This window comes from Trichoplax adhaerens, genomic scaffold (assembly GCF_000150275.1).
Source record: "Trichoplax adhaerens TRIADscaffold_1 genomic scaffold, whole genome shotgun sequence".
NCBI classification, from domain to species: Eukaryota; Metazoa; Placozoa; class Uniplacotomia; order Trichoplacea; family Trichoplacidae; genus Trichoplax; species Trichoplax adhaerens.
The window spans coordinates 6,156,722-6,184,705 of NW_002060943.1; the positions used below are offsets into that span (position 1 = coordinate 6,156,722).

The 27,984-nt window shown below is 33.8% G+C and overlaps 3 protein-coding genes across 3 annotated transcripts; 2 read left to right on the plus strand and 1 right to left on the minus strand.

Annotated features, from left to right (window-relative positions):
* Positions 1 to 3,605: 3,605 nt before the first annotated feature.
* TRIADDRAFT_18287 (uncharacterized protein) lies at positions 3,606 to 5,670 on the minus strand (the record flags this gene model as incomplete). The annotated part of the gene is made up of 11 exons (XM_002108686.1): positions 3,606 to 3,791; positions 3,857 to 4,021; positions 4,093 to 4,212; positions 4,291 to 4,371; positions 4,443 to 4,536; positions 4,618 to 4,671; positions 4,857 to 4,913; positions 5,016 to 5,092; positions 5,172 to 5,225; positions 5,446 to 5,496; positions 5,584 to 5,670. Coding segments are annotated over 11 exons (1,026 nt in total), but the record flags the coding sequence as incomplete, so codon positions are not given.
* Positions 5,671 to 12,003: 6,333 nt separating this feature from the next.
* On the plus strand, positions 12,004 to 19,706 carry TRIADDRAFT_18324 (uncharacterized protein; the record flags this gene model as incomplete). The annotated part of the gene is made up of 30 exons (XM_002107909.1): positions 12,004 to 12,213; positions 13,480 to 13,590; positions 13,957 to 14,105; positions 14,218 to 14,293; positions 14,458 to 14,572; positions 14,704 to 14,801; positions 14,909 to 15,061; positions 15,146 to 15,232; positions 15,323 to 15,442; positions 15,531 to 15,715; positions 15,793 to 15,901; positions 15,998 to 16,050; positions 16,136 to 16,261; positions 16,391 to 16,440; positions 16,549 to 16,659; positions 16,750 to 16,857; positions 16,937 to 17,097; positions 17,195 to 17,241; positions 17,363 to 17,462; positions 17,567 to 17,786; positions 17,880 to 18,044; positions 18,122 to 18,216; positions 18,324 to 18,428; positions 18,505 to 18,570; positions 18,642 to 18,751; positions 18,865 to 18,947; positions 19,028 to 19,111; positions 19,190 to 19,292; positions 19,433 to 19,556; positions 19,626 to 19,706. The coding sequence occupies 30 exons, from the start codon at positions 12,004 to 12,006 to the stop codon at positions 19,704 to 19,706; spliced, it is 3,405 nt and encodes a 1,134-aa protein (XP_002107945.1).
* A 2,471-nt stretch (positions 19,707 to 22,177) lies between these two features.
* On the plus strand, positions 22,178 to 27,941 carry TRIADDRAFT_63507 (uncharacterized protein; the record flags this gene model as incomplete). Its single annotated transcript, XM_002107910.1, has 10 exons — positions 22,178 to 22,362; positions 22,706 to 22,742; positions 24,980 to 25,069; positions 25,192 to 25,616; positions 25,746 to 25,824; positions 25,962 to 26,069; positions 26,141 to 26,260; positions 26,379 to 26,569; positions 26,779 to 26,869; positions 27,891 to 27,941. 10 exons carry the CDS (start codon positions 22,178 to 22,180, stop codon positions 27,939 to 27,941), a joined length of 1,377 nt encoding a protein of 458 aa, XP_002107946.1.
* Positions 27,942 to 27,984: the final 43 nt, after the last annotated feature.

A 27,984-nucleotide genomic window follows, 5' to 3' on the forward strand; every position in this document is an offset into this window, starting at 1 on the left:
CGATACACTATGTATCTGTGCAATTTCTAATTTATGGATCTATGCCTATAGCATAGAAGACGTACTTATGCTGTCTATGATTGAACTATAACTTAATGATAACCCTTAATAAATAGCAAACAGTTCCCAGAACTAGTGGCATACGTTATAATTATGCCCTTTTATGAGTAAAGCCGAAGATCAAATGAATAGTGTACGACACTGTAATATTTACATTCTATATTAAGAAGAGTTTAACCCATGTAGTTGAGAAGAACACCATGGGTCTAAAATACTCATTTCCTAGTATGTTACGACATATTCTCTTCATTGCGGCATTGATAATAAGGTAGAGAATGGGTAAATTCTAACGAGGGTTCAAAGATTTTATTGAGTTCATACGAATAGTTTTAATAGCCAACATGTGGAGAGTATAGACTTAGTATAATACCGTATACACGTACTTAATGACAATGTTATGAGGTAATCCATTTGGATACGCGTGCAACTATTATGCGCTCATACTTATGTTATCTAGCTGCAAGATTTAAGATACACATGTGCAATGGAATCAACCGATATTTTTTCTAAAGGTTACGAAAACTAAAATTTTATGTTGACAAACACTTGCTTTCATCCTTCATCTGTCGGTTATCTGTCTCTTCCATCTAATATTATATGATAATAGTGTTTTAAAGCGCCGCGAAAAAAATACTGAAAATCTATTGAACTATAATACTGGAAAGGTGTTTCCAGAGCAACACTTCAATAATAAATATGAAGCTGTAGTTAAATAGCCGTTGGCTAGGTAGATTTATTTATCTTGTAAACCATTAATTATTCATTATCTGACAATCCGTATGATCATATCTAATTTTAATGTACCTAGAATTATATTAATTAATCAGATATTTTTCATCACAACCTAAAAGACTTATGTGATAAGAACTGGAAAGATCACCGGCTAGAAATACAAGTAACAGAATAAGACATTTTTACGTTCAGCAAATTTTATCTACTGCTTATGTTACATCTGAATTAATTATTAATATGTTAAATTGAAAAGATTTACCCGAGGTATTATCGTAAAGGAATAAAAGAATTAACAATATGAACCGAGCGAAATGATATCGCCATTCTAGGATTAATTCATACGCAAGACATAAGCACGATTTTACTAATATAGAGTTTAACGCTAGTAGTATTCACAAAGTTACAATTAACTTTTAAAAATTATTTTCTGTAGTAATTATACATTATTTCAAAGTCGTTGCACCTTTGAAGTTAAGATAAAGGTTCAATATAAAATTTATAAGCGTATTAGATTAAGTTTGCTAATTAATGTAGAAGGTATCACCAAGTGTGCTGTAGAATTCAATAAAATGGAATTTACATTAAAAAAATCAAAATGCATTCGTTTCTGTAAATGTTAGAGAATGCATAGTCCATGTGTAATAACGTAAGCTTTGCAAAATGTAAAATAAGCACACAGTACCAAAATATTCACATACTGTTGAAATAATACTATTGTAACCTAAAACTTATATATCAATGATGCCTAGTTGATTACTAGATAAGCAAATATGCTACATCAACACAGTTACATGATTATTATCCCTCCGTATTTCCTTTCTTACTATGTACGTCAAGGTTACGCAAATATTTAAACACACCTTCATGATTGCTAATACCTGTATACTGTTCTGTTAGCTAATTTTGTACCAGCTCAACAAGCCAGTTGTTACTTACGTAGATATAGCACCCATAAGTTTCAAATAATAATCATAGTACCGATTTATATTGATATAATGTAGACCATTTATGTGATTTTTATGCGTATGATCAAGCGCAGGCACGACGCTTAAAGTTAAATATGAAGTCAACAAACTCAGAATCATCGATTCCAGGAGAGCTCTCACAAGTTATACCATGCTGTAAGTAAAGGGTAAAGAATAAAGTTAATACGACATGAGCTATAAAAAGGAATTTGCTCCTTGTGAATTTTAGTACAGCATAAAATAAATGGAAGACGAGCCGCCATGATTGTAAGTACCTTGGTACTTGAAAAAGCGCGAATCGTATAACAGCCGCTTAAAAAGAAAGGAGCTGGCACTTTAATAGTTTGAACGTTATTCTATTAAGTAAACAAAAAGATGGTCCTTAATTTAGTAAAACAATTCTATGCTGATTTCTCTGAGGTTATCAGACATACAGCGCGAAAGAAACGATATTCATGTGCATCATATCTTGGTGGTGTAATAGAAGTTCCACAACAGGTAGTTTCAGATTCGATAATGCCACAAAATAGTAGTTCCATTTTTTTGGCAAAACTAACATGGAAATATCGAAATTATTTAAGTTTTTACTTTTGATTAATAGAAATTGATAAGAATTTTTTAAATTACCTTAAGTTGATAGTAATCGGCACCAACGCAGTTGTCGAATTGATTGGTATAGAATATGAATAATTACTCGGCCTGTAGAAGTGTATTTGAACATATGCGATTAATACAAATAGTAAAAAATAATGGCGAAGCTTCTATGAGTTTACACGCCAAGACAATAGTTACGGTAATGTGTACTCACCCACACGATAGACAGTTAACTTGATTTTGTATAACATAATTGCCTTCAAAGATCTGAGTGCGAGGTAACTCAGTTGGATCAGGTATAGTAACATGTCCATCGTCTTTAAGAGTAGTTAGAAACAACGTTTAACATAAAACGAAATGAAAAATTATACTGTAGAATAATTAAAACAATAAATTGCAATTACTATTTGTCATTGGACGCATATTGTTCGAAGTATCCATCTGCTCAGGGCTGGGTTTAGGGGTGGTCGAGATATTTATTGTAGACGCTGACGCATCAGCACCACTAGGACAGCATTTTATTGTATATATATTCTTTCCAGGATTAGGCGGCTTTACGGTAGGGTTTTTAGGCCAAGTTCCCATATTTTCAGCAGTGGGAACAAGCACTGGCTTTTCTGTAGAAGCTGATACTATTACTGAGTCGGTGGGCTTATCTAAAGTACCAGGTAAATTCCCATCTGGAGTATCACGTTGCAAATGCAATACGTAGAGAGTGACAATTGCTCCAATACTAAATGCACAAAAAGGTACAAAACTTTAATTAGTAAATTTCAAATTTTTATGACGATTTAGGTCTCCTATTACTACTTCTACAAGTCATGAAAACTAACCACAATAACATGACCAGGATAAATATTGCCATAATCATATGAAGGTAAGAATGGGTGAAGAAAAATCCAGAATTTCTAGGTGGTGTCTAATTTTACAGTACATTTTCGTTAAGATTTCATCACCTATCGTCTAATCAAAGCTAATTATAATTAAATTCAAATAACCGATTTGCGACTTCCAACAGATGAACGACTCCATCTGGTAGCAGTTGAAGAACTGCTACCACGTCTTATTCCCTTGGAAGATTTCTTGCCTGTACCTTCTAATTGCGATATTCGATTTTCTAAATTACCCTATAGGATTTGATACTGTTTAGACTTTCAGAAGAATTGTAAAATAAGGATATTATTAAAATCAACTATGCTTTTGAAAACACAAACTCATAAGTATTTCTTACATTATCCATAACCTACCGTCAATTTACATAGTTCTTTTACTGCTCCAACGTTCTCCATATAAATTCGATCCTTTATTATTGAAAATATAGTATATTAATGCATTGTAATCGGAACGCGCAACAATCAAAATCAAAGCATCAATATTAAGTACCTTATTGACAACCATGAGCCCGTCTACTTTTTCTCCATTCGCTAGTAGTACATCCTCCTATGGGTATATTTGAGTATTAATTCAAATCCTTAGAACTATACTAAGTTATCATCTACACGTACTGTTTTAATGACTGCATCTGGTATAACTTCCTTCACTTGTTGAGCCAAGACACCAGTGTGCAACAAAGATGGATCAAGACCAGCTGGAACAGCAAACTGTTCCTTATATTTGAACTGCACTAGCTTCATATTTTCAACGTTTCTTAATTGTTCAGATGAATTTACCTATATTTCATAATATCTTCTATTTTTAGTTGTCTGTATATCGTAATAGCATCATTTATTCCATTTCTAACCTCATGGACTTCATGTTTCACTCTTTCATCAGAGGGATGGGTGATATGGCCAGTTACTTTAACATTTCCGTGAACAACTAGAGCTTCATCAGGGGTTTGAGTATTAATGCCAACATGTCCCTAGATATGATAAATAGGCAAATTAAGTAATATATTCCAATCATTTCAAAATACAAAACCGCAAAGGTGTTCAAGTACCATATGAATAACAGTATCTGGTGACGAGCCCTTAGCCCATAATGAGTCTCCATCACTCTCAAACTGTCCAGGATTCGATGCCTAAAAATAAAATATTGTAATGTAAATAAGTTGATACACACCATTATGAATAATAACTCCTTTCTAATTACCCGTATGATAATCTTTTCAGATTTTTGAGCTACGATTAGACGCTTAGTATTATCTTTCAATTCGGCGTAAAGAGCAACAACAAGACAGAAATATCTAGAGAATCATAAAAGTTTTAATTAGTTAAGGGCGCACTGTTACCTTAATATTAACAGCGAATTAGCCATTACAACATACCTTTGATCTGGATTTGGCTTTCCTTTCTTACGCATATTATTTGCAGTGGTTTCACTATACACGAAGTAAACAGTTAGACTACTATAACAAACTAGCTTGACGTCACCAAACACATAAGTACGTTGTAAGAAATTCCTGTTACTATAAAACTGAAGGTGCCACTAGCACGTACAGACAGTAACTATCTTGGCTACGTCAGTTTTCATCACTAAGAAAGATCAACTTGTTTCAACAATTACCTAAAATGAAGTCTTCCAAGAGTGGTCTTTTGTTGTAATTGAGTACTGAGATCAATTCTAGATAGAAGTATCGGATTTGTATAGTCAGCAAAATTAGCAGTAGAAATATGAACTAAATCTAGAGGCATGGTATACCGGTAATAGTCTAATTTTACTCACTCAATCGATTCATATGGTCGTTTACTACGATCGGATTGTGATTGTTCAATTTTCACCATCGAGTCTGGAGATTCAGCCTGAGATTAAATTTTTGTCTTTAGTTAATATTCCGAGATTAATATCATAAAATGAAGCCACAGGAAATACTTTACTAACCTTTATTCCATATAAATCGACGTACATCTTGCGTATTGCAACCATACTTCCGTTCTAGATTAATCGAAGGTTAGAATACAACAGATGATTAAACAAAGATCTTTAATGAGCTAATGACTACGTTGATGAGATAACAGTAGCTTATAATAAATTTTAGATAAAGTATGCGCGACTTAAGGTGATAACAGTATATCTGCTCCTAAAATTCGAGTTAGGGCATCGAACTTAATGTATTCTGTATTTGCCTAGTAGGCATTCCTGATAAGACACTTACTTCTGATTTAGCATAAACTGGAGTGGACTCTAATGAAGTCGTGATGGTTACCTATATATCAGAAGGATACCACATAAAAAAATCGCATAGTAAGAAGTTTATTTATAATAAAAGAGAAATTTCGCAGTTTCAACAAACCTGGAAGTGGTTCTTCTTCTGGCATACGAATGCACCATCAGGACAAGAGAAATTAAATCCCTTATCGGCATCAACGCGAAATGATATCGGTAATCTATGAATAACATAACAAAGGTATGATTAAATTATGTAATAAATAAAATAGTTTCCACCACGAATTTATAAAATAGTGTTGTTCAGTTAAGAAGAGCGCAATTGACGTAGCAACTTACATTTCGTTATGATGGTAGTCATACAACATAGTCATTTCATCGGTAAGATAAGCTTCCCAATTGATACACTGATGATTAACCGATCCTTTCTGTGTTCCGTTGGACATTGTATCTATGACGTCTGTTAAATTATTTTTCAGACAAGAATTAATCATAGCTAAATGACTACAATTCATCTGATAAATTATTATTTTTCTTTCCCAATAATATACGGTCGTAAAACTGTACTGCTATTCCGTAAACATTACGATAAATCTTACCACTCTCATTTAATTGATTGCATTGTGACAAACCACTACTGGCTGGGCTAATTGATTCTCCATATTTAGGACTGTAACCATTATGAAAATTGTTCTGGTTATGATTAGCTAATGAATACTGTGGCATTTGATTCTTTAATGATATAGTCGCTGGTATATTGGCTTGAGAGTCTATCTTTCGCTTCTTATTAGCTGCTTTCATACTATCAGAATGGAAAAATATAAATAAGCAATAGTTGAGAATTTATTTATAAGGAATCAAATTCTGGAGAAAGGTTGCAGGATTATCTAGCTGTACAGTAAATATGCAATAATTTGTGGTCTTAATTGTACCAGGCATAGCCAACTTACTCCATATCAGGAATATACTGCGGCGCTTGCGTTAGATATCCTTGTTCTGGTGAGGCTGTAGCAGCACCGTAGTTAAAGTTTGGAGGAGAACAATGTTGCTGATATCCAGGTGAAAGTTTCATTTCCGTATAGGGAGCTGACGAGCAGACGCTACGAATTAACATAAAAGTAGCATTACTTAATTAAACTACAATGCATCGATAGCATATTTAAATGCCTCAAGTTTTCAACAATCTATAGGCAAATCAGTTAAATTGCATAATAAGGCATTCGTATATCGATCAGAACTTACAGATGCGGTTCGACAGCTGGCAATATTCCTATAATTATGAAAATAATACAGGGTAATTTTCAATTACAGTAATGCTTCTGTATATATAGCAAATGAGATTTTACTAAATTGTTGACGTTTGAGGTTAAGAAAATATTTTCTTTTCATTGTATGAGATTTTCTAGCGCTATCGTTACAAGACTTATTATCTCACCAATGTTATTTCAATTTCCTAAAATTGTGTTATCGTAAAGTTGACTTACTATTTTTGTTCATTTCGTCATTTAGCATATGACCACTACCAACGAATTCGCCAAAGTCCATATCATCACCACCAACATTGATGGATTGGATTTGATTATTATCAAAGTCACTAAGGAAACTAGAAAGTGTACATAAAGCGCACCATTAATTCTCAAAAGGTAAAAGATTGGTAAGTTAATTCCAATATTTTATGAAGATATGCATAATCTAAGTATCAAGTAGAAGTCACAGTAATTACTATAGTTCTGTTACTAGGAATAATAAAACATCAAATACCCGAATGCAAAGGTGTTATCTTGTCATGCTGACAGATATTATCCAGACGGAACATACGTACACAAGTATACTGTACATGACTGGGATTACAGAATACTACAGTACAGTTTTTCATCATTTTACAGTACCCTTCTCCTATTGAATTGTTGTACCTCAAAAAATGTCTATCCCATCATCGAATTAATTTTAAATCTTACAAAAGTTTCAATTTCAAAGACTGATCACGTTCGATGAAGTCAATAAGTGTAATATTCGAGGAAGATTGAACAGACGGGTGGACGGAGAGGCTTTACCACCAAATATAGTGTACTGTACAGTGTACAGTATAATAATTGATTAAAAGCGGCACTGTAATCGTTGCTAGGTTGCTAGGTTGCCACGCCAATAGTGACGTCATTCATCGTTCAAATTATCGATGAATTTAATTAATAATTAACTTTCGCTAATTATTAAACGCTGTACGGTATTTTACGGAACACTGATCACCCTATATACGAGAAGATCATAACACGAGCAGAAATTGCTATGTCATGAACTAATATTTACCTAACTCTGCGTAGAGTTAATATGGTATAGTAATAGAGTACTGTAGATTGTACAGCGTACAATCTACGAACCTAACAGTCCAATATAACATGACTGTGTTGCTCGTATTAAAATTAAGCGAATTAATCGAGACAACGCATTCGATTGGCAATGTATGCTTATAAACTAAATGAAATGTAGGGACAACATATGGAATAACATGTAATTGCTATTCGCGTAACTTATAGTATTATAAACAGCAAGTGCTCATTTTCCAAAAGTGTTTGATATACAGTATATCAAATAAATCAGCATCAATTAATAAACCGTGTAGTATTTAGGTGAGTTTTCTCTGTGTAACGAAATTATGTCTGTATACTAAATGCTAAAGGATTTGCAATGCATATGTAAGGCAAGTTTAAGAATAATAATGATTCATAAAAAATAGAGTGCTGAAAGAACAGTACCGATCGTGAGTAATTTTCGTGGCATATGTGAAATGAAAAAGGTCGAGTATGATGGCAGTCACTGCATTACCAATGCCGTAATAAAGTATGTGAATTATTTCTCCGACAGGGTATACTCGTACATGCAAGTCATATCCTGAGACTATGATTAGGTACAAGTAAAGTCATGTATAAGCATTTCGATAAGTATAAAGAATCTTTAGTATACTACAGCTAGTACCGCTGACCTGAATTAAATCAAGTTTACTTCTATTGTAAAGAAATTATAGCGTTGTAAGATATTACTACGTCCATATGTGCAACATGTAGAACTACTACGGTACTATACAGTAGAGTGCTTCTAGCATACCTGTCAGGACTCCGTTCCTCGTTACTCAAGTATTTCTCTATTTGCTCCACATTTAATTGGCCTTGGTCGTCTACGAATTGATCCACATCTACGAATAAAAGTTGGAATGAGTAAATTATTACTGAGCATAAAATTTTTTAATTATCAAAATATTGGTTATGATAGACAATAAAAAACGAATGATATTCTCCGTGAATACATATAAACAGTGCTGTAGAACGTGCAATATATACTGTATTCACTGCAATAGACTAGATAGCTACAGCACTGTAACCGCACTTTCGATCAGCATCGAACAAGACATACAATGTACCATGCAATATGAAAAGCAGAGAAAATAAGAGAAGCTCGAGTGAATGATGCAGTAATACTACCATACTATTAAGCAAATGAGTTATTGCTGGTTTAGATTCTATTTATTTACTGCACTGCGCTTGCACCATTATGGGAAGGCCAATTCTTCGGGCTAATAGTAATAGCAGTATGATCAGCCTACCTGCAGTATTTGCTATTAGTATCCATCATGTATGCTGACAGTAGGAAAAGACTGCATAGTGGAGATCATTTCATGTACAGTACTATATCGGAGTAAGTACATACTGTATAGTTAACAGTAATTCGACACAGCATTGTATTATTAACTAAAGCGATCAATTAACGCTCCTTCAAAGAATTGCTGCTTGTATTGACTATCTCTGTAAATCTTGATTGAATAATCCAATTTACGGATTGAACTCAGCATGCCGATCGATCAGTGTTGGAACACTGATGCCGACAACAACTGTAGCGATTCACAGCAAGTACTGTACAGTGTACAGTAAGCGTGGTAACGTAATTTATCGTTCAATTTTGAGAGTTTAAAATAATTGATCCATCCTATCTCTCGATCAACTAATTCTTGACAGGAATTACTTTCAGGATAGAATATGCTAACTTGGTATCAAAAGAAAAAAATGGCATCTAGTTGAGTCAGCACTGTTTACATAAGTTCCATACTGTACTGTACTGTATGAACCGAACCTTTTTCAGCGGTAACAGCATGATATCAGTGAAGGACAGCCCGGGGTACAGTGTACAGTACATAGGGTACAGTACGCTACTTTCAGATAGTACTGTAGTGCGCCGAGTTGATAGCCTTCGTTCTTTGCAATATTAGCAATTTTGTACGCTTACACTAGCACCAACAATAAAGTATGCAAAAAGGAGTCAAAACTTGGTACATAGAAAACCGCACCAAAATTCTTCTCTTTCTGTATACGGGGTGCATAAATGTATAAATAACAGTGAAAAATATGTTCTATGGCACAGTGAAGTATATAATCTAGTAGGTTCAAATGCCGTAATTATAATTCATTAGTGATAGTGGTTGTAGGCAGGTAAACTGAAACGATACTGTAGACTGTACAATGTACAGTAATTGGAAAATAGAGACAACATGAGCACTACAATACCACTAGACAACATTAACATTATAAAATAACTGCATTGGTACCGATAAACGACCTGATTCGACTCGAATTCAATGTTATACATTTCAACCAAAAAACATGGATAGAATGAAATGGATAATGGATAATATATAATAATACTGTCGTAGCGTCAAATCAAAAGGAAATAAGGGTGTCATTGAACCGAGACTTGCCCCAATACGCTATACGAGTCTATTGATAAACCAATCTTATCAAGAAAAATAGAACTTACCGTTTAAAATGGTGCGAGGATCTTCAGTAGGGAAAGTAGTAACTGAACTCATTCTTAAGTTGTGCTACTTTCAAATGTATATATACATATATATATATATATGGTTAGATAAATGGGCGATATGGAGCGTCAGATGGCAACAGCGCGAATAGATGGCACAAGACGGGGAGAATCGTGGATAGCTATGAAGTTAAGATGTCGAGGCAATAAGGTGATCGTGTTGAAAATCTAGGATGTAAAGTCCTTGATACCACTGTTGATAATTAATTAGGGTCGTGTGCCAGTATATTGGCGTATTAGTAATTCTGTCTTGAAAGAATTGACGTCTTGACGATCTACAGATTTCTTTTTTTCAAGCTTTGCCTTGTATTTGTACAGTATGGTTACACGGCAATAATGCACTACAATATACTGTACTGTAGAGTCCAGTAGCAGCAAGCGGAAGAGATTAAGAAATACTTTTAGTTAAAAAGATGAACAATGTGCGGCTGTAGAGTAGACTACTCTGTCATCTACTCTATCATAATAACATTGCAAATAATAAGAAGAATTGCCCCCCAAAAATGCCGTAGAATGCAGGCAATAGTGGTCTAAAGATGCTGTATCGATGGGAACACCAACTTTTCTAGCGAGAACAAGTTAGAATAACGATCTAGGATTGTTGGAAATCCGTAACTGCCGTAAGGCTGCACCGCTTGTTTGCATCAATTGCGTCATGAAGGAACAATAATGCAAGGCGTGAACCGTGAACTGTGGACTGTGGAATATGTTCGGGATCATACAGTGAGTGTATCATACCTCTATGATCATACCATACAGTAGAAGAAAAACCACGAGATTTGTAAACAAAAGAAAGCACAGTACCGTACACTGTCGTTTACAGTACATTGCACTGTGTAAAAATAGGACAGTACTGTACAGTACTAGACCATACGAGTACAGCAAAGGTTGTTTGAATCATTGGTTACCCCGTCTTCTACTACAGTACTTGTATGGTCTACTGTACCCGTACTTCAATTTTCCATTCCGATTTACTGATCGAGTCGAGCGGTAAATCGTTGAGAATAATTTTCCCTCAAAAGAATACAGTAGACTGCAGAAGTGGTACCTCGTATCATGAAAGCATTGCACTAGCTTTTATGCGATCTATTATTCTACTGATGCACTCTTCTACACTTTGCAGCTTAAAGCCTTTAAGACCATACGCAGTAGTTTTGTCCTTTCTTCAATTAATTAATCACGTAAAATAATATGCGAGCATCCCACTCGCCAAAATACAAACATATGGCGATGGACTTCGATCGGACAGACTGAAACCTTGACCAACAGTACAATCTCACCAGTCGAGATCTTCATAATGAGGCTGTTGTAGTGACTGTCGTTTACGCTGTAAAACTGTAAATTTGTCAACAGTACAGTGTACAGTACTGCACACTGTACAGCTACAATGTACATACTGTAGTCGACAGTACTGTACTGCACGAATCGAAAAAAAAATCCCTTGCTACAGTATCGTATACCACGCATTGACGATTGCGCGGTTAAAGCCATGACAGACTAGTCAGAGGACTAAGCATCACTGGCAGTGAACAAAGACTGCTCAATAATCAGCAGCAAAATTGCTTTCCTGCTAACTCGCTTGGAAGATTCAAGACTGACTTTGGAGACTAAAATTCAAAGATTGTGAACGGCTTGCATTTGCTACAACCTTTGCTATGCAATAATTCAGTTAACTTACACCATAATGGCTTGTAATTACGTTGTCACAGCTCATAAACCTACAGCGGCCAACGCTTCATTATTCGGCAATTTCACTGGCCCCCATGATCTCAATTTAATTGTGGCTAAAAACAATCGTTTGGATATTCAACTGGTTACCGCTGAAGGGCTTGTACCACTTCTAGATGTCGGAGTCTACGGTAGAATTGCTAGCATGCAGCTAATAAGACCTGAGGTATAGTAATGACAATTATGAAAATAGGGGACTAGCAACCAACGTCAATGATAGCCATCATCTTCCAATCTCCATCCAGTCATCGTACTGCAGTCGTAACGTTATAATTACTACTGTATACTCGTAAACTGAGATTGGATAGTTGCATGCGTGTCTGAAGTCTTGATGACTGGTGGACGTAACATGGCTACAACTACCAATAACAACAAAAATGAAATAATTGGAAATGTATCGCTGCATGTATTTCAGTTCGCTTTCAGCAGTTTTAGCCTAGTATACGAAGAGCTTCTTCAAAAGGTGACGGGGTCTATTTTGCAAGAACGTGCATCCTTGATTTCATTTCGACACCCTATTGGAAATGATATCTTGTAGCAAGTAAACGTTCAGAAAATTTCAACACTTTCCTATTCTTTCATCAAACCAAGCACCAAATGGCATGAATAGACAAGGCTGTAGTGACTGACATAAAATCTCAAATGGTAGTCTACAGTGCTGTGCTGATGTCAATGAATGCACGCTTTGCACTCAATCCCCGCGCTTGCATGCTCGTACCATTCATTATTTACAGCTTGTACAGCATGTTACATTTTACATTTCGTGCTATACTTTCTTTCTCTGCTTATAAATGCAGTCAATTCTCATTTATTATGATACGATATTGTGCAAGGATTGGATCACATTTCACCTACAAGTCCAATGGGATATATGCATAGTACATTATCCAACGCGTTACTCATATTTGAGGCTATTCTGGACAGTTTGCATACATACCAACGCGTGAATCATACTCTTGATATACTGTATTAGTCCATCCCTAAAAGTGAATGAAATCCTACAGTACTGTACTGAAATCTTGAATCGACGATGCCCTGCGCTTGCCATAATAATTGACCAGTTCTGCCATGGCGATTTTAATATACCTTAGTGACATAACGAATTGATGATGATGGTTGCTGTCCGTGCGTAACTCAATATTTCATACCGAAGGATTCGTTGAATACAACGACCAAACCGCAAATACTAAATCACAAATACTATATCTTACCTTCAGCTCTCGTTATCAAATTTAAACTGAGTTCATTATGTTTCAGCTTTAGATAAAATTTATAATTATTAGCGTAACTTGCAAAACGATTAGAGAGTATGCATTGCTTAGGTTGATAAAGATCTTTCTATTGACAATTCTAGCTATAACTAATTGGAACTTGATTTCGAACCTTAAGGATAACCGATACAACACTGATAAATGCATGCTTTTACTTACAGAATGAAAATTGTGATTTACTATTCATTTTAACGTGCCGATATCGCGTCTGTATTTTGCAATATAAACCAGAAACTAAATCAATTATTACGCGGGCTTACGGTGATATGAAGGTGAGTTAATTCTATGGTTGTTGACGTTAAATTAAATTTGCAAGTGTACGAAAAATTATTAAGTAAAATGATATATATTGTAGAATGGTTTTAGTGAGCATAGTAATAGCTTCATACTGTATTCAAAATCTTGACTAATTATGATAACAAAATTCGGTACGATAGATTCGCTTTGACAACAAATCCAAACAGATATTGTTGTAATACTTAAAAGGCACTAACTTATATTAAAAGGGTATAACGTAAACTCTTGTTTAAAGAGATAGCATAGAAACTTTTATCAATTTGTTATACCACGGAGGTGCAAATGGTGCACGAATACATTTCTTATGTAATATCTTTATGTGTATGGTTGCATCTACACAGAATCGTGTCAGCAGGCCCTCGGAAACGGGATTGATCGGTATAGTCGATCCAGATTGTAAAGTGATTTGTTTAAAATTATACGATGGGTGGTTAAAATTAATCCCGTTAGAATTAGATACCGATAAAGAAATGAGTGCTGAGGATGTCAGGTAATACAGTGTAGAATTGGCTTAAGCTTTATATCTTATATCTTTGAATGGATTTTAAAACACAATTGCTATTATATCGTAAAAGTTGCGTTATAAAACTCAATTCTTGTAGATTGGAAGAATTACAAGTTCTTGATGTCAAATTTCTTTATGGCTTTACAGAACCAACGATAGCGTTAATATATGAAGTAAGTGCAATACTTAAATTAACCACCAACTCCTACCTAATCAATCACGCTATGCAGTAATAATGTCTTTATAATTGTGCATATGTAAATATTACTTGATATGCTATATGTACTGTAAATATTAAACTTTCCTACCGATATGGTATCTATGATACAATTTACAGAGTGGTCAGAACCGGTATTTGAAGACCTACGAAATATCTCTGCAAAATGCCGATATACATCGCCAACCCTGGAACATCGGGAAAGTTGAGGAAGAAGCATTTATGATCTTACCTGGTAATTTCAAAATGATTCATTGCAGCTATAGTCAGATGCCATTTATGTCTTAACGAATCGATAGTGTTTAATATTGAATGATACAGTACAGTACTTACACTATTCTTATATCTCAATCATTCTAACAACAGTTCCGCCTCCTTCGTGTGGAATGGTCGTTATCGGTGCAGGATCTATTTCATACTATAAAGGTCAAGATAGCTTACATATAACTCCAGCTAGCCTTAAGGTGATTATGACAGCGATTTTTTAGATCTGATAACACTTGAAAGCATTGAATAGGTACTTGAAAACATCTGCTATATTAACATACCATTAATAACCATTCTAACGCAGGATCGAATCACATGCTTTGGCCGTGTAGATTCGAATGGCTGTCGCTATCTTTTGGGAGATTATAGTGGTAGACTGTTTATGCTTATATTAGTTCAAGAACATTCGCAATCTGGAATAAAAGTCAAAGATCTTTGCTTAGAATACCTAGGAGAAGTAATTCTATAGTTTATAAAGTACTTAAGTATATCTAATAAAAGTTTTATACACAGCTCATGAATATTTATAACTTACATATAGACGTCTATTCCAAGTTGTATAACGTACCTCGATAATGCATTTGCCTATATTGGCTCCTCTTGTGGCGATTCCCAGCTTATTAAGGTAGTCCCTGAGTAAATTCGAATAATCGAATGAAATATGTTTTCAATTTTCATTTATTCCTTCATTATAGTAATTTATTTATTTGCTTCATAGCTGAATACTTCACCGGATTCAGAAACTGACTCTTATATTGATGTGATCGATAATTTTACCAACTTGGGTCCCATTATTGATATGGTTTCTGTGGACTTAGATAAACAAGGACAAAGCCAAGTATGATTAAGTTTCAATCACTGAGTAAACGGTGCAGCAATTACTTATTGTGTGCTAATCATAATTTTGAAAAATTGGAATGCTGTAGCTTGTCACTTGCTCTGGTTTTGGTAAGAATGCCTCATTACGGGTCTTAAGAAACGGCATTGGCATTCATGAATTGGCGAACATAGATCTAGACCATATTTGTGGTATTTGGCGTTTACGAACAGTTTCTCGCAGTATAAGTGAATATGATGATGTTTTGGTGCTTTCTTTTGCTGGTCATTCTCGGTATGGTTATTACTGATAGCTAAACGCTGATATTTATTGTTTATCACTGAGCATGCAAATCTATTTCCAACATAAAGCTTTTTAAAATTTGACGGCCGAGAAGTTGAAGAAACTGATATTTCTGGTTTCGATGATTATAAAGAAACTGATTTTGCGGCTAATGTTGCTTTCGATCAAATAGTTCAGGTACTAGAGGACATTGCATGTATTCAGCCGTATAGATTTTACGCCGATAAATTATCTTTCAAATTTGTGCAAATTCGAAATTGCTTGTTTTGATAGATATCAAACGAATCTGTCCGTCTTGCTGGTTGTGATGGAAGAGGCCTACTACAGTAAGTCGTTTAAATTGTTACTAAAGAAACCTATTAAATCTGCTCAGGCAGTTGTATAATATCAGTCCGGTTATCCAAATGTAAGGGAGTGGAAACCACCGAATGGAAAAACTATTAGCAAGTCAACTGCTGGCAATACGCAAATAATGGTAGCCAGTGGTTGTGAATTATTCTATCTAGAAATTGGTGAGGGCGAACTGAAGCAAGTCAGGTATTGTATACTTCTAGCATAATGAGCTATTGCTTAAGTTGTGTAATTTGTATTTAATTAATAGCAGTTGAATGAAACTTTAAACTTTGCAATTACATCTTTTTAATTTACTATATCTCGTCAATACAGCAATATTTCATTAGAGCATGATATCGCCTGCATTGATATCAGTTTGAAAGGTACGATGTACATTTTCAATATCTTCATTTAAGAATGCTTGTGGATGTTGGCAAGCCCACTGTCGCAATTAATTAATACTTTTTATATTATTTTTATATTATTTCTAGATGATAACGAGCGGGCTCAAATTTGCGCTGTCGGCCTCTGGGTTGACATGTCTGCTCGACTGTTATTACTACCCAATTTGCAGTTGATGCTCACGGAGTCCCTTGGTGGTGGTACGATTACTATCTGTTTATAATTAATAATATAATTAATCTGGAAAGTGTCATTTTTACAATGATATAATGCCCTCAATCTATTTTTAGATATTATTCCACGATCCATCATGCTAAATAGATTTGATAACGAAATTTATCTGTTGGTAGCCATGGGTGATGGTACTCTTGCTTACTATCTGGTCAATACTACTACCTGTAAGCGGAGGCTACAATTTTTACTGAATCTTAACGTTCAACCAATGACTTGATAAAATTTGCCTTTAATCATGTATAGGTTCCCTAACCAACAGAAAATCCGTCAACCTTGGCGTAGTACACAGTAACCTGTACACGTTTAAGTCTGGTTCCATTTCAAACGTTTTTGCCTGTAGTGATCGTCCTACCGTTATTTATATAAATAATCATAAATTAGTATTTTCGAATGTTAACCTTAAGGTTAGTAGATACTATATCATTTTGTAATAATTCCTGGAAAGGATTACAAACATAATTTGATTTCTGTGACGGCTAATCATAATCATTGCCAATGTAGAAGGTAAATTTTATGTCACCGTTCCACTCAGAGTCGTTTCCGAATAGGTCCGTATTTAATGAAAAGAAATTATTTTTATAAAGCTAATTTCTAAAATTCAAAGTATGCTACACGGTCTAAAAATCTCTCAAACCTTCTTGATATTTTGTAAAAACTTCCTATTTTTAGCTTGGCCTTAGTAAATGATTCAGGTTTTATAATTGGAACTATTGATGAAATTCAAAAACTACATATCAGAACAAAGCCTTTAGGGGAAACTACGAGGCAAGTATTTACTTAAACGTTTTCGTTGTTACCTAAATGTTAAAACATCCTTTATAAATCTTGATGTGTTAACTTTTTAAACCATCAATTAGGCGAATCTCTCATCAGGAAGAATCCCAAAGTTTCGGCATTATTACCTGTAGAACTGAGGTGCCTTCTGAAGACGACAAAAACTTCGTGCCAACTCATCAAAGCGCATCACTACTAGTATCAAACCGTACTATGTGCCCAGAACAAAGTGATAACTCCTCGTCAACTTTTGACAGTGACACTCTTTCAGAGAAAAATATTGACTCGGTTCTCATTATAGATCAGCACTCTTTAGATGGTATGACATACAAATCTGAACGCAAGATTTTAAATTTTTGTCTTGTGCATATATGTTTTTAACGAGCCTTCCTTTTTCCTCTACGGCCTTTAGCTCAATGTGCACTCCAGTTACAAGACTGTGAATGGGGCATGAGTTTGATATCATGCACGTTTGAGAACGATCCAGAGGCTTATTATTGTGTTGGTACCGCTTTTGTAAATCTAGAAGATAAGGAACCCACCAAAGGCAATATTCGAATATTGAAATACTTCGAAGGTTAATATAGCTACATTTTGATGTACCAAAATTAATTTGCAAGTTGTTTCTCTTATAGCTAAAAATTTTTAAAACAGGTAAAATTCAACAAGTACACAGTAAAGAAGTTTCGGGAGCAGTATACTGCATGGTTGCTTTCAACGGCAGGCTTCTAGCCTCAGTCAACAGCACGGTTTGTAAAGAGATTAATTAAGCTTATTTATTTGAAATATGATGTCAGTCGAAAGTGTTCGTTGTAAAAAGGCTAATAAATTGCTGCAATCTAAAAATGAAATTTAGGTTTCTGTTTATGAATGGACATCTAATAAGGAGTTAGTAGAAGAAACATCGTTCCATAATAACGTCCTGGCTCTATATTTGAAAACTAAAGGAGATTTTATTCTCGTAAGTTTACGTGAATTTAAAAGTAAATTTTATTTCATGTGACTAAAACAATGCCGTAACGATAATTTCTTTCTAGATTGGGGATCTAATGCGGTCAATTTCGTTATGCGCTTATCGACCTATGAATAATGAGATCGAATTGGTATGAAATGTCATAAATATCCCTTTAATACTACAATATGGAACTGAATTTGTATTACCGTATATATTCAGATTTGCAAGAACAATGACCCTAATTGGATGACCGCTGTGGAAATAATCGATGATGATTCTTATTTAGGTGGCGAAAATTCTCATAACTTATTTACCTGCCAGAAGAATAGGTTCGCTATTGTTCGAGTTGTTAAATTTTAAACTTCGAAGCTGCGTTCACTTAGACTAATATTCACGCGTAAGTCTGTTAGCATTAAATAGCATATCAATATGTTATTGACAGTTCGTCGTCAGAAGAAGAACAGAAACATTTACCGACGGTCGGTGTTTATCATGTGGGAGAATTTGTAAACGTTTTTAGACAAGGTATTAGATCCTTTACAACATGTGAAGCATATTAACATTGCCACAGATTGAAAATGTAACTATTCGTTTTGATTGTTTAGGGTCTTTGGTAATGCAAAATACCGTTGATATTCCTGATAGCGTACAAGGCTCTATCTTGTTTGGTACTGTATCTGGTGCAGTTGGTAGGTAGCTGTCATGATTTATTTATCTATAGCTTGTATATGTGCTAACGAATGGCATAAATGAAATTAATGATGCAGGTGTTGTGGTCACATTGGCACCAGCTATGTTCGAATTTGTTTCGGCAATTGCAAACAAACTATCCACTGTTGTCAAAGGCGTTGGGAAGATTGAACACCAATTGTATCATTTTATATGCATTGCTATTTAATCTTTAAGTTAATTAGTGAAAAAGTGATAGTTATTTAGAAATGGCATTTGTTACAGAGAGATTGATAAGTAATTAATCATAGCAACTTATTGACCTGAATGATAAACTACAGCTGGCGCTCATTTTCTAATGATCGTAAGACTGAGCCGTGCCAAAGTTTTGTTGATGGCGATCTTGTTGAGAGCTTCTTAGACCTTTCGCCGGAAGATATGCAAAGAGTTGCAAACGGATTAACTGTACGTACCGCTAGAATTGTTTTTCATGAATACTTAAATTATAGAAATTAAACGATCTTCAAATTACAGATACAAACTGCGGATGGCACTCGCCCGGCTATGGTAGAGGATGTTTTGAAAACCGTCGAAGAACTTAGTCGTATACATTAACATTTTTTGTTTGGTTAAGATTTTTCGTTCCTTTCTTAGCAAGCAGGTTCGCTTTACCTTCAATGCCTTGAAGGTACTATTCCATCTCCACGGATTCATAAATAGCCATATATGTGCATGCCGCAGTACTTAACATATCGAACTTTAAAGTAATTTCATTTTTAAAATCTTTGTATTGAACTGATCTACCATTTGGTAAGCTTTATTGTTAGTTGCTTTCAGTATTGGTGTTATAAATCTTTAGCAAGTAATATTCAATTATTAGATAATTAGTAGCTCTCGCGTTATACACGTACATTCGTTCACTGTAAATTTCCTATACCGTCCGATACAATAGTAAAATTTAATCAGATCTTTCTGTACAGTACCGCATTGGTTCATAAATGGAAGCGCTCTGAAATATGTCAATATTCTATCTTAAATAAAAACATGTTTGCTAAACTCGAGTTCGCCTTAGAGCGAACCTAATATCATAATTTCAAGTTCTGTTACGAAAAACTATAATACGTATCCTATCCTAAAATCCAGTTGCGGAAAAGCATAGCACTATAAAATATGACCACAACTTCGTCGCTAGTAATTTTTAATATTAAAATTTCAAGATAGTTTAGTATTTAATTTCCACCGTGTAGAAGTTTCCGCGGGAGTTTGCAAATGAACGATATTGATAAGATCGTAGGAGGCGTCTATAGATTCCTTTAGAGTATGGATTGTTGCATTCACGTTGACATTATGATAGTAAAATTATCGCTAACGTCTGTAGTGTGGTATGAGATACGTAGATCATCATACTTATTTTAGTTTAATGTAAATCGAAAAAAATTAGTAGACAAATTTATTATTTCGCAATCATGAGTCATTTCGCAAAGTTTTCGGATACTCCTGTACGTAGTAGTTATTAAGATGCACAATACCGCACATTATGCGTACGACAAGAAAAGAAAACGTCTTACTCTTTTATTTAAAATACTCGAAGCAAACTAAGGTTTATCTTGCTTGTAAGAATCATTCTAGAATGTAAAATGTAAATACCGTCATAGTAATTATAGTAACGTTATTCTATAAATATGGGTCCTTTATTATACCTAATGAAAATAGATGCAAAATCTTGTCCTAGGGTGTCCAGTTTACTTTCTAAATTGTATCGATAGTTGGATCAATTAATCTTTCAAGCAGTTAGAAGTATAGGATTGCTCGAAAGATAATTTCATTAAATTGACATTAAAGCGAATAAAAATTTGGGATAAAGTAATATTTCGATAGCTCAGAGTCTATGTAAGAGAATTATAATAAGCGGAAGCTACAGAAGACTAAGTATGCAGTCTACATTCTTTCCGTAGCAAGTTAGCTGCGTTTAATCTGAAGTATGCCAGAAAATTTAGTAAAATTCTGCATTTGTATTACGATAACTTATTCATGTTCTAGAAATCTGTAGATCGGTTAATCGCTCGGGTAGATAAGTAGACAGAAACGAGAGACGATACGATGAATTAAATTAGAAACTGATTGACATATTCTAAGGGTGACAGAAGTTTTAGAGCGATAATAAGAAGATAAAGATTGAAAGCATTCGCTAAAATCAAGATATCTCCCGTGGTAGAAGTTAGCTGAACTGAGCTCGGATAGACTCAATAAATCTTTAAATTCTCTGTTAATGAATGAATAGTAAATGGTTTACCTTCAGATTACTTAAACAAGGGTTAATTAATCGCTTCATCATGTGTAATCATCATGCTCTTTCAGCTGCAATTAAATTCACCTATGCATAAATATGATGAATATTAATTTTTGATGACTAATATAATTTAATATAGAACAATTGCCAAACCACTGCAAGCATAATAATCTTACCAATCTTGTGGTAGCATCAGGTGAAGTATTTGCAATCTATTTTAAATAACGTGACTTATTGTTAATCGATGAATTATAAATTACAATACAGCGCTTAAGTTGGTGAAAACAATAGAAAGCGATGTAGACCATGACAGTAATTAATGCTGATAATATATATTACATTATCTATGCGTTATCAATTTGGCTATTGTCTTACGCTATTGTTGGCTACTATAACAACAGAGTCAACAGAGAGATAACGATCAAAATAATTAAGTCTAATTGGCTTAATCTACTCTTGCTTAGTAGATGATTTTGATTTACAGAGTCAGACCGACCTGATCTAGTGCTGCAAGTAGGATTGAAGGCAGTTATTAGAGATAGATTTGGACTGATCCACCAACAGCCAAGTGCACTTAAGAGAATGAAATAATATTTAATTACACTTTGTAACATAGATTAAATAAGTATTTCATTCAACCGAATTAAATGAGTTAAAAATTGCTGTTCCATAACGTTGTTCTAAAATAGTGTTGCGCTTTAGATATAATTCTGAGCTCCACGATCAGGTAAATAGTAAGGTGAAAGATTCCCGTTACAACACTGCTATTATAAGATAAATTGGAAGAGGATGCAATATGGAAATTTTAGAGAACGATTGGTTATTATCTTCATCCAAGATTGATGACGACCTTGGATGTGTTAAACACCAACCGGATCATCTACGTCTATATGTCATTAATAATCGGAATTTACACCAATATAAAACAATCGATGGCAAATTGAAACACCTTGGATACACATCAAATCAAATCTCTTCTAGGTACTTTTGCTATGTAAATATATTAATGTTTTAGTTAACTTTTATCGTACTCACTTCACTAGAAAAAGGGTAAGATTATAGTTAATGGTTCAGTTAGGATGATAATCGCAACTAGCTTTACATCAGATGGTAAATTAACACTTTAGTTCTATTTTCTCCTTGTCTTCTTCATGGAATGAGTACACTGATTCAAAATAGATCGTTATTTAAGTTTGTTTACCATATGCAGCTGATACATACATATATATAGCATACGAGTATATATATATTTTTTATATATGTATCTGCTGCGTTGACTATATTGCTTTAGATTTTAATTGCTTTACCTTATTTCCTTCCTTAGCACGACATTAAATCAAGGGGAAGCCTTTATCGATAAGGTAAATTTTTTGGCTACTTCTTGATCTAGTTAAGCGTATAACTAAGCAAAATAATGTTAAAATACTCTGTCAAATTCTTCAAATAATAACAATATTCCATACTCTCAATCATTTTATATCCTTATTTCAAGCTATCTCGATCCATTCGTCGTAGATAATATGATTCCGCACTTGTCATTATAATTACTTTTCGCATCGTTTATCAGTGTACTCTATCGGTTAAAGATAGCTATGTAGACAACTTTTAGCTAGATTGGTAGGTTATATCTTGATTTGGAGATTTGTCTTCCAGACTATTGCATGCATAATTTCTCAATATACCGGAAACAAGATAGTTAGATGTCGTAAGCAAGTTGGATTACTAATTTATAAATTAGGACTCATCTTCGTGATTACCGGACCGTAGATACTTTCTGTTAATGTACTCGAAAGAAGAACACTATGCATTATAAGCAGGCTAAATTGCTAGTTACGTTATGATTTAGGACCCATCTTCTTCATTCCTTTACATAGTTTATTGACAAGCTAGAAGATAATAACTAAATGTTATAAGCAAGCTAATATTTGTTAGTTGATGCTATGACTTAAGACTTGCTTTCCTAATTTCTATCATACATATTTGCAGTTTATATACTGGAAGAGGGCAGCGAAGCATTATGAGCAATCTAATTCACTACTTTTAGATTATTAATTCTTATCTTTCCACATAAAGAATATCACGCATTTCAATACATTCGAACGAAGGTACCAGATATTTTAAGAAAGCTAGCGGACTATTTTATATGGTCAATCAATTAATCATTTATTTAGTTTTCCTACGTCAAGAATCCATGGAATTTCTATTAGTTTGTAGCACTCCAGTGGAAATAATTAGTTGGAAATCTAGATTAGACAGCCATTTTATGTGACTAACTACCCTTAGCCTTTAAAGCCAACGATTACACTGTATGGTAGTAATTTATAGCTTCCCCCCCTCCAAAAAAAATTAACGACGCCGACGAGGGGATTTTGATGCAAATGATTTGTTATTAACTGTTAAGCAAGATCTGCATCTTATATTTTTAATTAGCGACCATTTTTTAATGATACTGAAGATTACGACATTTTATTACTTAAATATAGTAAAAATAGTTACTAGAAATTGCTGTAGAGTAGATCACTATCATATATCGTTAATTAGTAGGCGTAATTTTAAAGCTAATAAGCTCGAAGGAAGGTGATTGGATATTAGTCGTACTCTTTATTGCCATTATTTTGAGATTGCTAGTCGTTCTACCATAGAAATAGAAATTCCATTGCCATTTTGGCTGTCTATTCGAGCATTTCTTGATCTTTTAATAGCTTTATAGAACGTATCTAAACCATGTAAAAGTATTCCTTGTATTGCCTATTCAATCCTACTAGTATATTAAAGAGGATAATAGCAATTAACAATTAATAATCCTAATTGAATAATGTCTGCAAATAGAACTCTTTCTTTCACTTGAATACAAAGTACAAAAAATAACTATCAGATCTTTCACAGGATTACTGAATAATTTTACCTTTGAGAAAACATCCAGCTAAAGTAAAACCATCTACTTGTATTTAGCATATATCCCACTTCAACAGAATACTCTATCTGTCATCTACTTTAATATCCGTAAAAAGCTGCTAAAACTAATCAGCATATAACTTATAGGGAATGTATTGACATCCTTCTCTTCCCTTAAAAGAGAAACTTAAGCTTTTAATCGACTTTGTACTTCGTTTAGAGTGAAGGTAAAAGGGATAGTTGGGATAGCATCAATTAAAAATGATATTACCTTATTAAGGTTAAGAGGAAAGATTAGTTTTTAAGGGACTCTTTCTATCTACTAGAATACGCTAAAAGACAGCTTAGGCAAAGTTAGCAAAAATAAGCTTTACTTTATGAACCCAGGTATGTTAACGAAGTAATATTATTTTCATGGCCCTTTAGTCTGACTCGAAAAGAGGCGCAGAAAATCGATTAAAAATTTAATCTTTCCCTCTTAACGAATATTATATTCATTTTAATCTCAAGATAAGCAAGCACAGAAATTCGATTAAAAATTTAGTCTTTCTGTCTTAACCAAGTAATGCTATATTCACTTTAATCTCACTCCGAAGCAGGCCCAGAAAATCGATTAAAAACTTAATCTTTCACTCTTGATAAATTAATATTCTACGCGCATATCACCTTTACTGAACCTACCATGGCTGTCCTTTCATTTTAGGCAACCCTACTTGAATGGAAGCAAGAAAATCAACGCTTAAAAGTCAGCGATGATCTACTTAGGGATACGACTAGTAAAATCCAAGACAAGGTAAATGCTACTTAGACTATTTCCGTCATCTATCATTATTGAGAGTTAATAAAAGAAATGACAAAAAATAAGTTCAATTTCGGTGCTAAAGCTGCTTGATCCCCTTTTACATTTCTCTGCAGTTACAAGCATATGAAAATGAATTGAAGATTCTATTTAATCGATTAAAAGTTAATGAAAATTGTAACATACTCAAGAAACAAGAAATACAACGCAGGATAAAACATCTTGAAGATCTCATTGTCGAGCACAACGACCATTCAATGCCATCCAGTAATTTGGAAAATAACGATGATGATCATTACGAAGCACAACCGATTGCGATAGACTTTGACCATCAGAAGGCAAATTCTCATCATCATTATCAACATCAAAATGCCGAAAATAGTACAAGACTGAGTAGTCCTACTATGGATAATCATAGTGCTCACGATAATAATACTAGAAGATTTAGCAAACGATCGACAAAACTGTTTAGTGCAACATCAAGAAATACCGAATTATCATCCATGACAGTTCCAACTGGATCTTTGCCTCCTTTCTCTTGGTTAGTAAAATAAGAATAAAGTGTGTTCATAGATCATCCAAATTATCATCCAATACCTAATCCGATTATAAATTATTAGTCACCTTAAATATAATTTTTGGCTATGTCTATTTTGTATCCTATCGACAGTACTACCGGTACTGTTGTCATAGCAGATGTTGATCCAAATGGATATTTTGTCCAATTACACAATATTAGTTCTAATCAAGTAAGTGATTATGGTTATCCTAACAACTGAATTGAATCAATTTAAAACAAATTAAAGCTAGTATAAATTATCGCCATGATACTGAGTTAGGAAGGGCTGTGCTTATACTTGTGATATTATTTTTATTATAATTGTAGGATGTAGAATTAGGATTATTCCAGATACAGCAAAGAACAGAGGGGCATATTATGGCTTCCTTTCAATTTCCTATCACTTTTACTCTTGCTGCTGAATCGAAAGTTACAGTAAGATTGAATTGAAATAAGAGAATATAGTTTATGTGGAATCATATTTAGCTATTCCGATTTATAAATAGGTTTGGGCCGCAGATAGCCAACATCCACATCGTCCACCTTTAGACGTCTTATGGATTAAAGAGAAAAGATGGCCAGTATCCCCAAATTGTATGACTATATTATGTAAACCGAATGGCCAAGTAAGCCTTTAAGACTAGAATCAATTTACTTTAAGTAATCAAAATCTAGAATATCTTATCCAAGAAAAAAGATTTTAAATTCGTTTCTACAATATCTGCTTTAAACTAATATCGACAGGCAATGGCGTGGACTTCTTCAGCCGGTGTAATTACTCGATATCAACATGTGTTAAAGAAGAAACAAGATAGACGATTGCATGAAGATAGAAATAAACAAGTTTCCATTAGCCCTATGGATGATAATTCAATTTTTGAGAAAAGAACGGCCTCGCCAACATTAAGAAAACGAATCCATTCTCCTTGCCTTAGGTAGGAAATTTAAAAGCTTGCAGTAGATCTGCACGGGCATTAATTAATTATTATAGTCGATATTGGATCGTTAGCCTATTTGTCAATATAAGAATGATGTAAAGAGAGAATTGAAGTTAGTAGTCCATTGCTAAGTGTGATGATGGAGGAGGAAATCCTATTTTACAAAGTCAATATCAATTAACATATGGGCATTGAACTCTATTTAGCACTGGAAATGGTGGAAATAGATCAATTAACTATAGAAAATCAGCTTCTGAAATTATTACCTTAAAAGATTTAAAACATTTTACAGAACAGGTAAATCTTACCTCATTTCTGCTTAAGAATTTTTTAAAGGTTTACATTATTAAAAGTAATTAATAAATCCTTATTTCTGTTGATTAGTGCATATAATATAATATATTCGCTACATAACATTTAGATGAATCAGTAATTACGAACAGTTAAAACTACAGATTGTAATTCTATTCAGATTTCAATCATTTTGATTATATTAAGTGTAAGCCAAATCTAATCGATTTTTTACGCCAATCTACGCAGATAAATGGTAGGAGTAGACCGCAAAGTAGTCATCAATTATCAAGGAGTAGGATAATGTCCAATGACAGTGACAATTATAATTATTTGAAGTTAAAGAGAAACTCCGATCAAATGGTACAATATTGGAGAAGACCGGTATCAGTTAAGCAAGTTCGTATCTGCTATTATAGTAATAGTAAATTATTGATACAGCCATCATCGAAGCTATTACTTGATAAATTAAAAGGAATCTTTGGTAGTTAGCTAAAAGATTTTGTTGGAAAGTTAACTATTCCCTCAATCATGTTTTTGTTTGTCTGTAGGAAAGAACAAGAGGAGGCAGCATTCAGATCCATTCCTCTAAAGCATATAATTATATTTTATAATGTATCATTCACTAAATACAAAAAGATAATCATTGGTACACCTTGTATAGAATAACGTACGCATAATGTAACTATTTATTACAAGTTTCACTTGCTACAAAAATACAACCGACAATATAGGCTTTGTTAGCTGTTTTAAGCCTTTCAAAGTTGGCTCTAATAATTAATACATCACTTATTCATGCGAGTTATCAATGACACAGTATCAGATAGCAGTAAGCATAGACGAATGAAAACATTTTTGAAATACCGATAATATAGACAATTTTTTTATACATGGAAAAAAGGAAATAGAAAACTTTCTTTGCAAGTTATCTATCAACTATTTTTTAATATAGAAACTTAAAGTTAATAAAAAAGATAGACTTACAATCTACATTAACATAAAATTGTTGCTACTTTATCTTTGCTAGATAGGTATAGCCTTGCCATTTTATATGTTGGTGCTGGTCACAGAACCGTAACAAGATGCAATTTTAACTGTAGTAATAAATACAGTACAATACA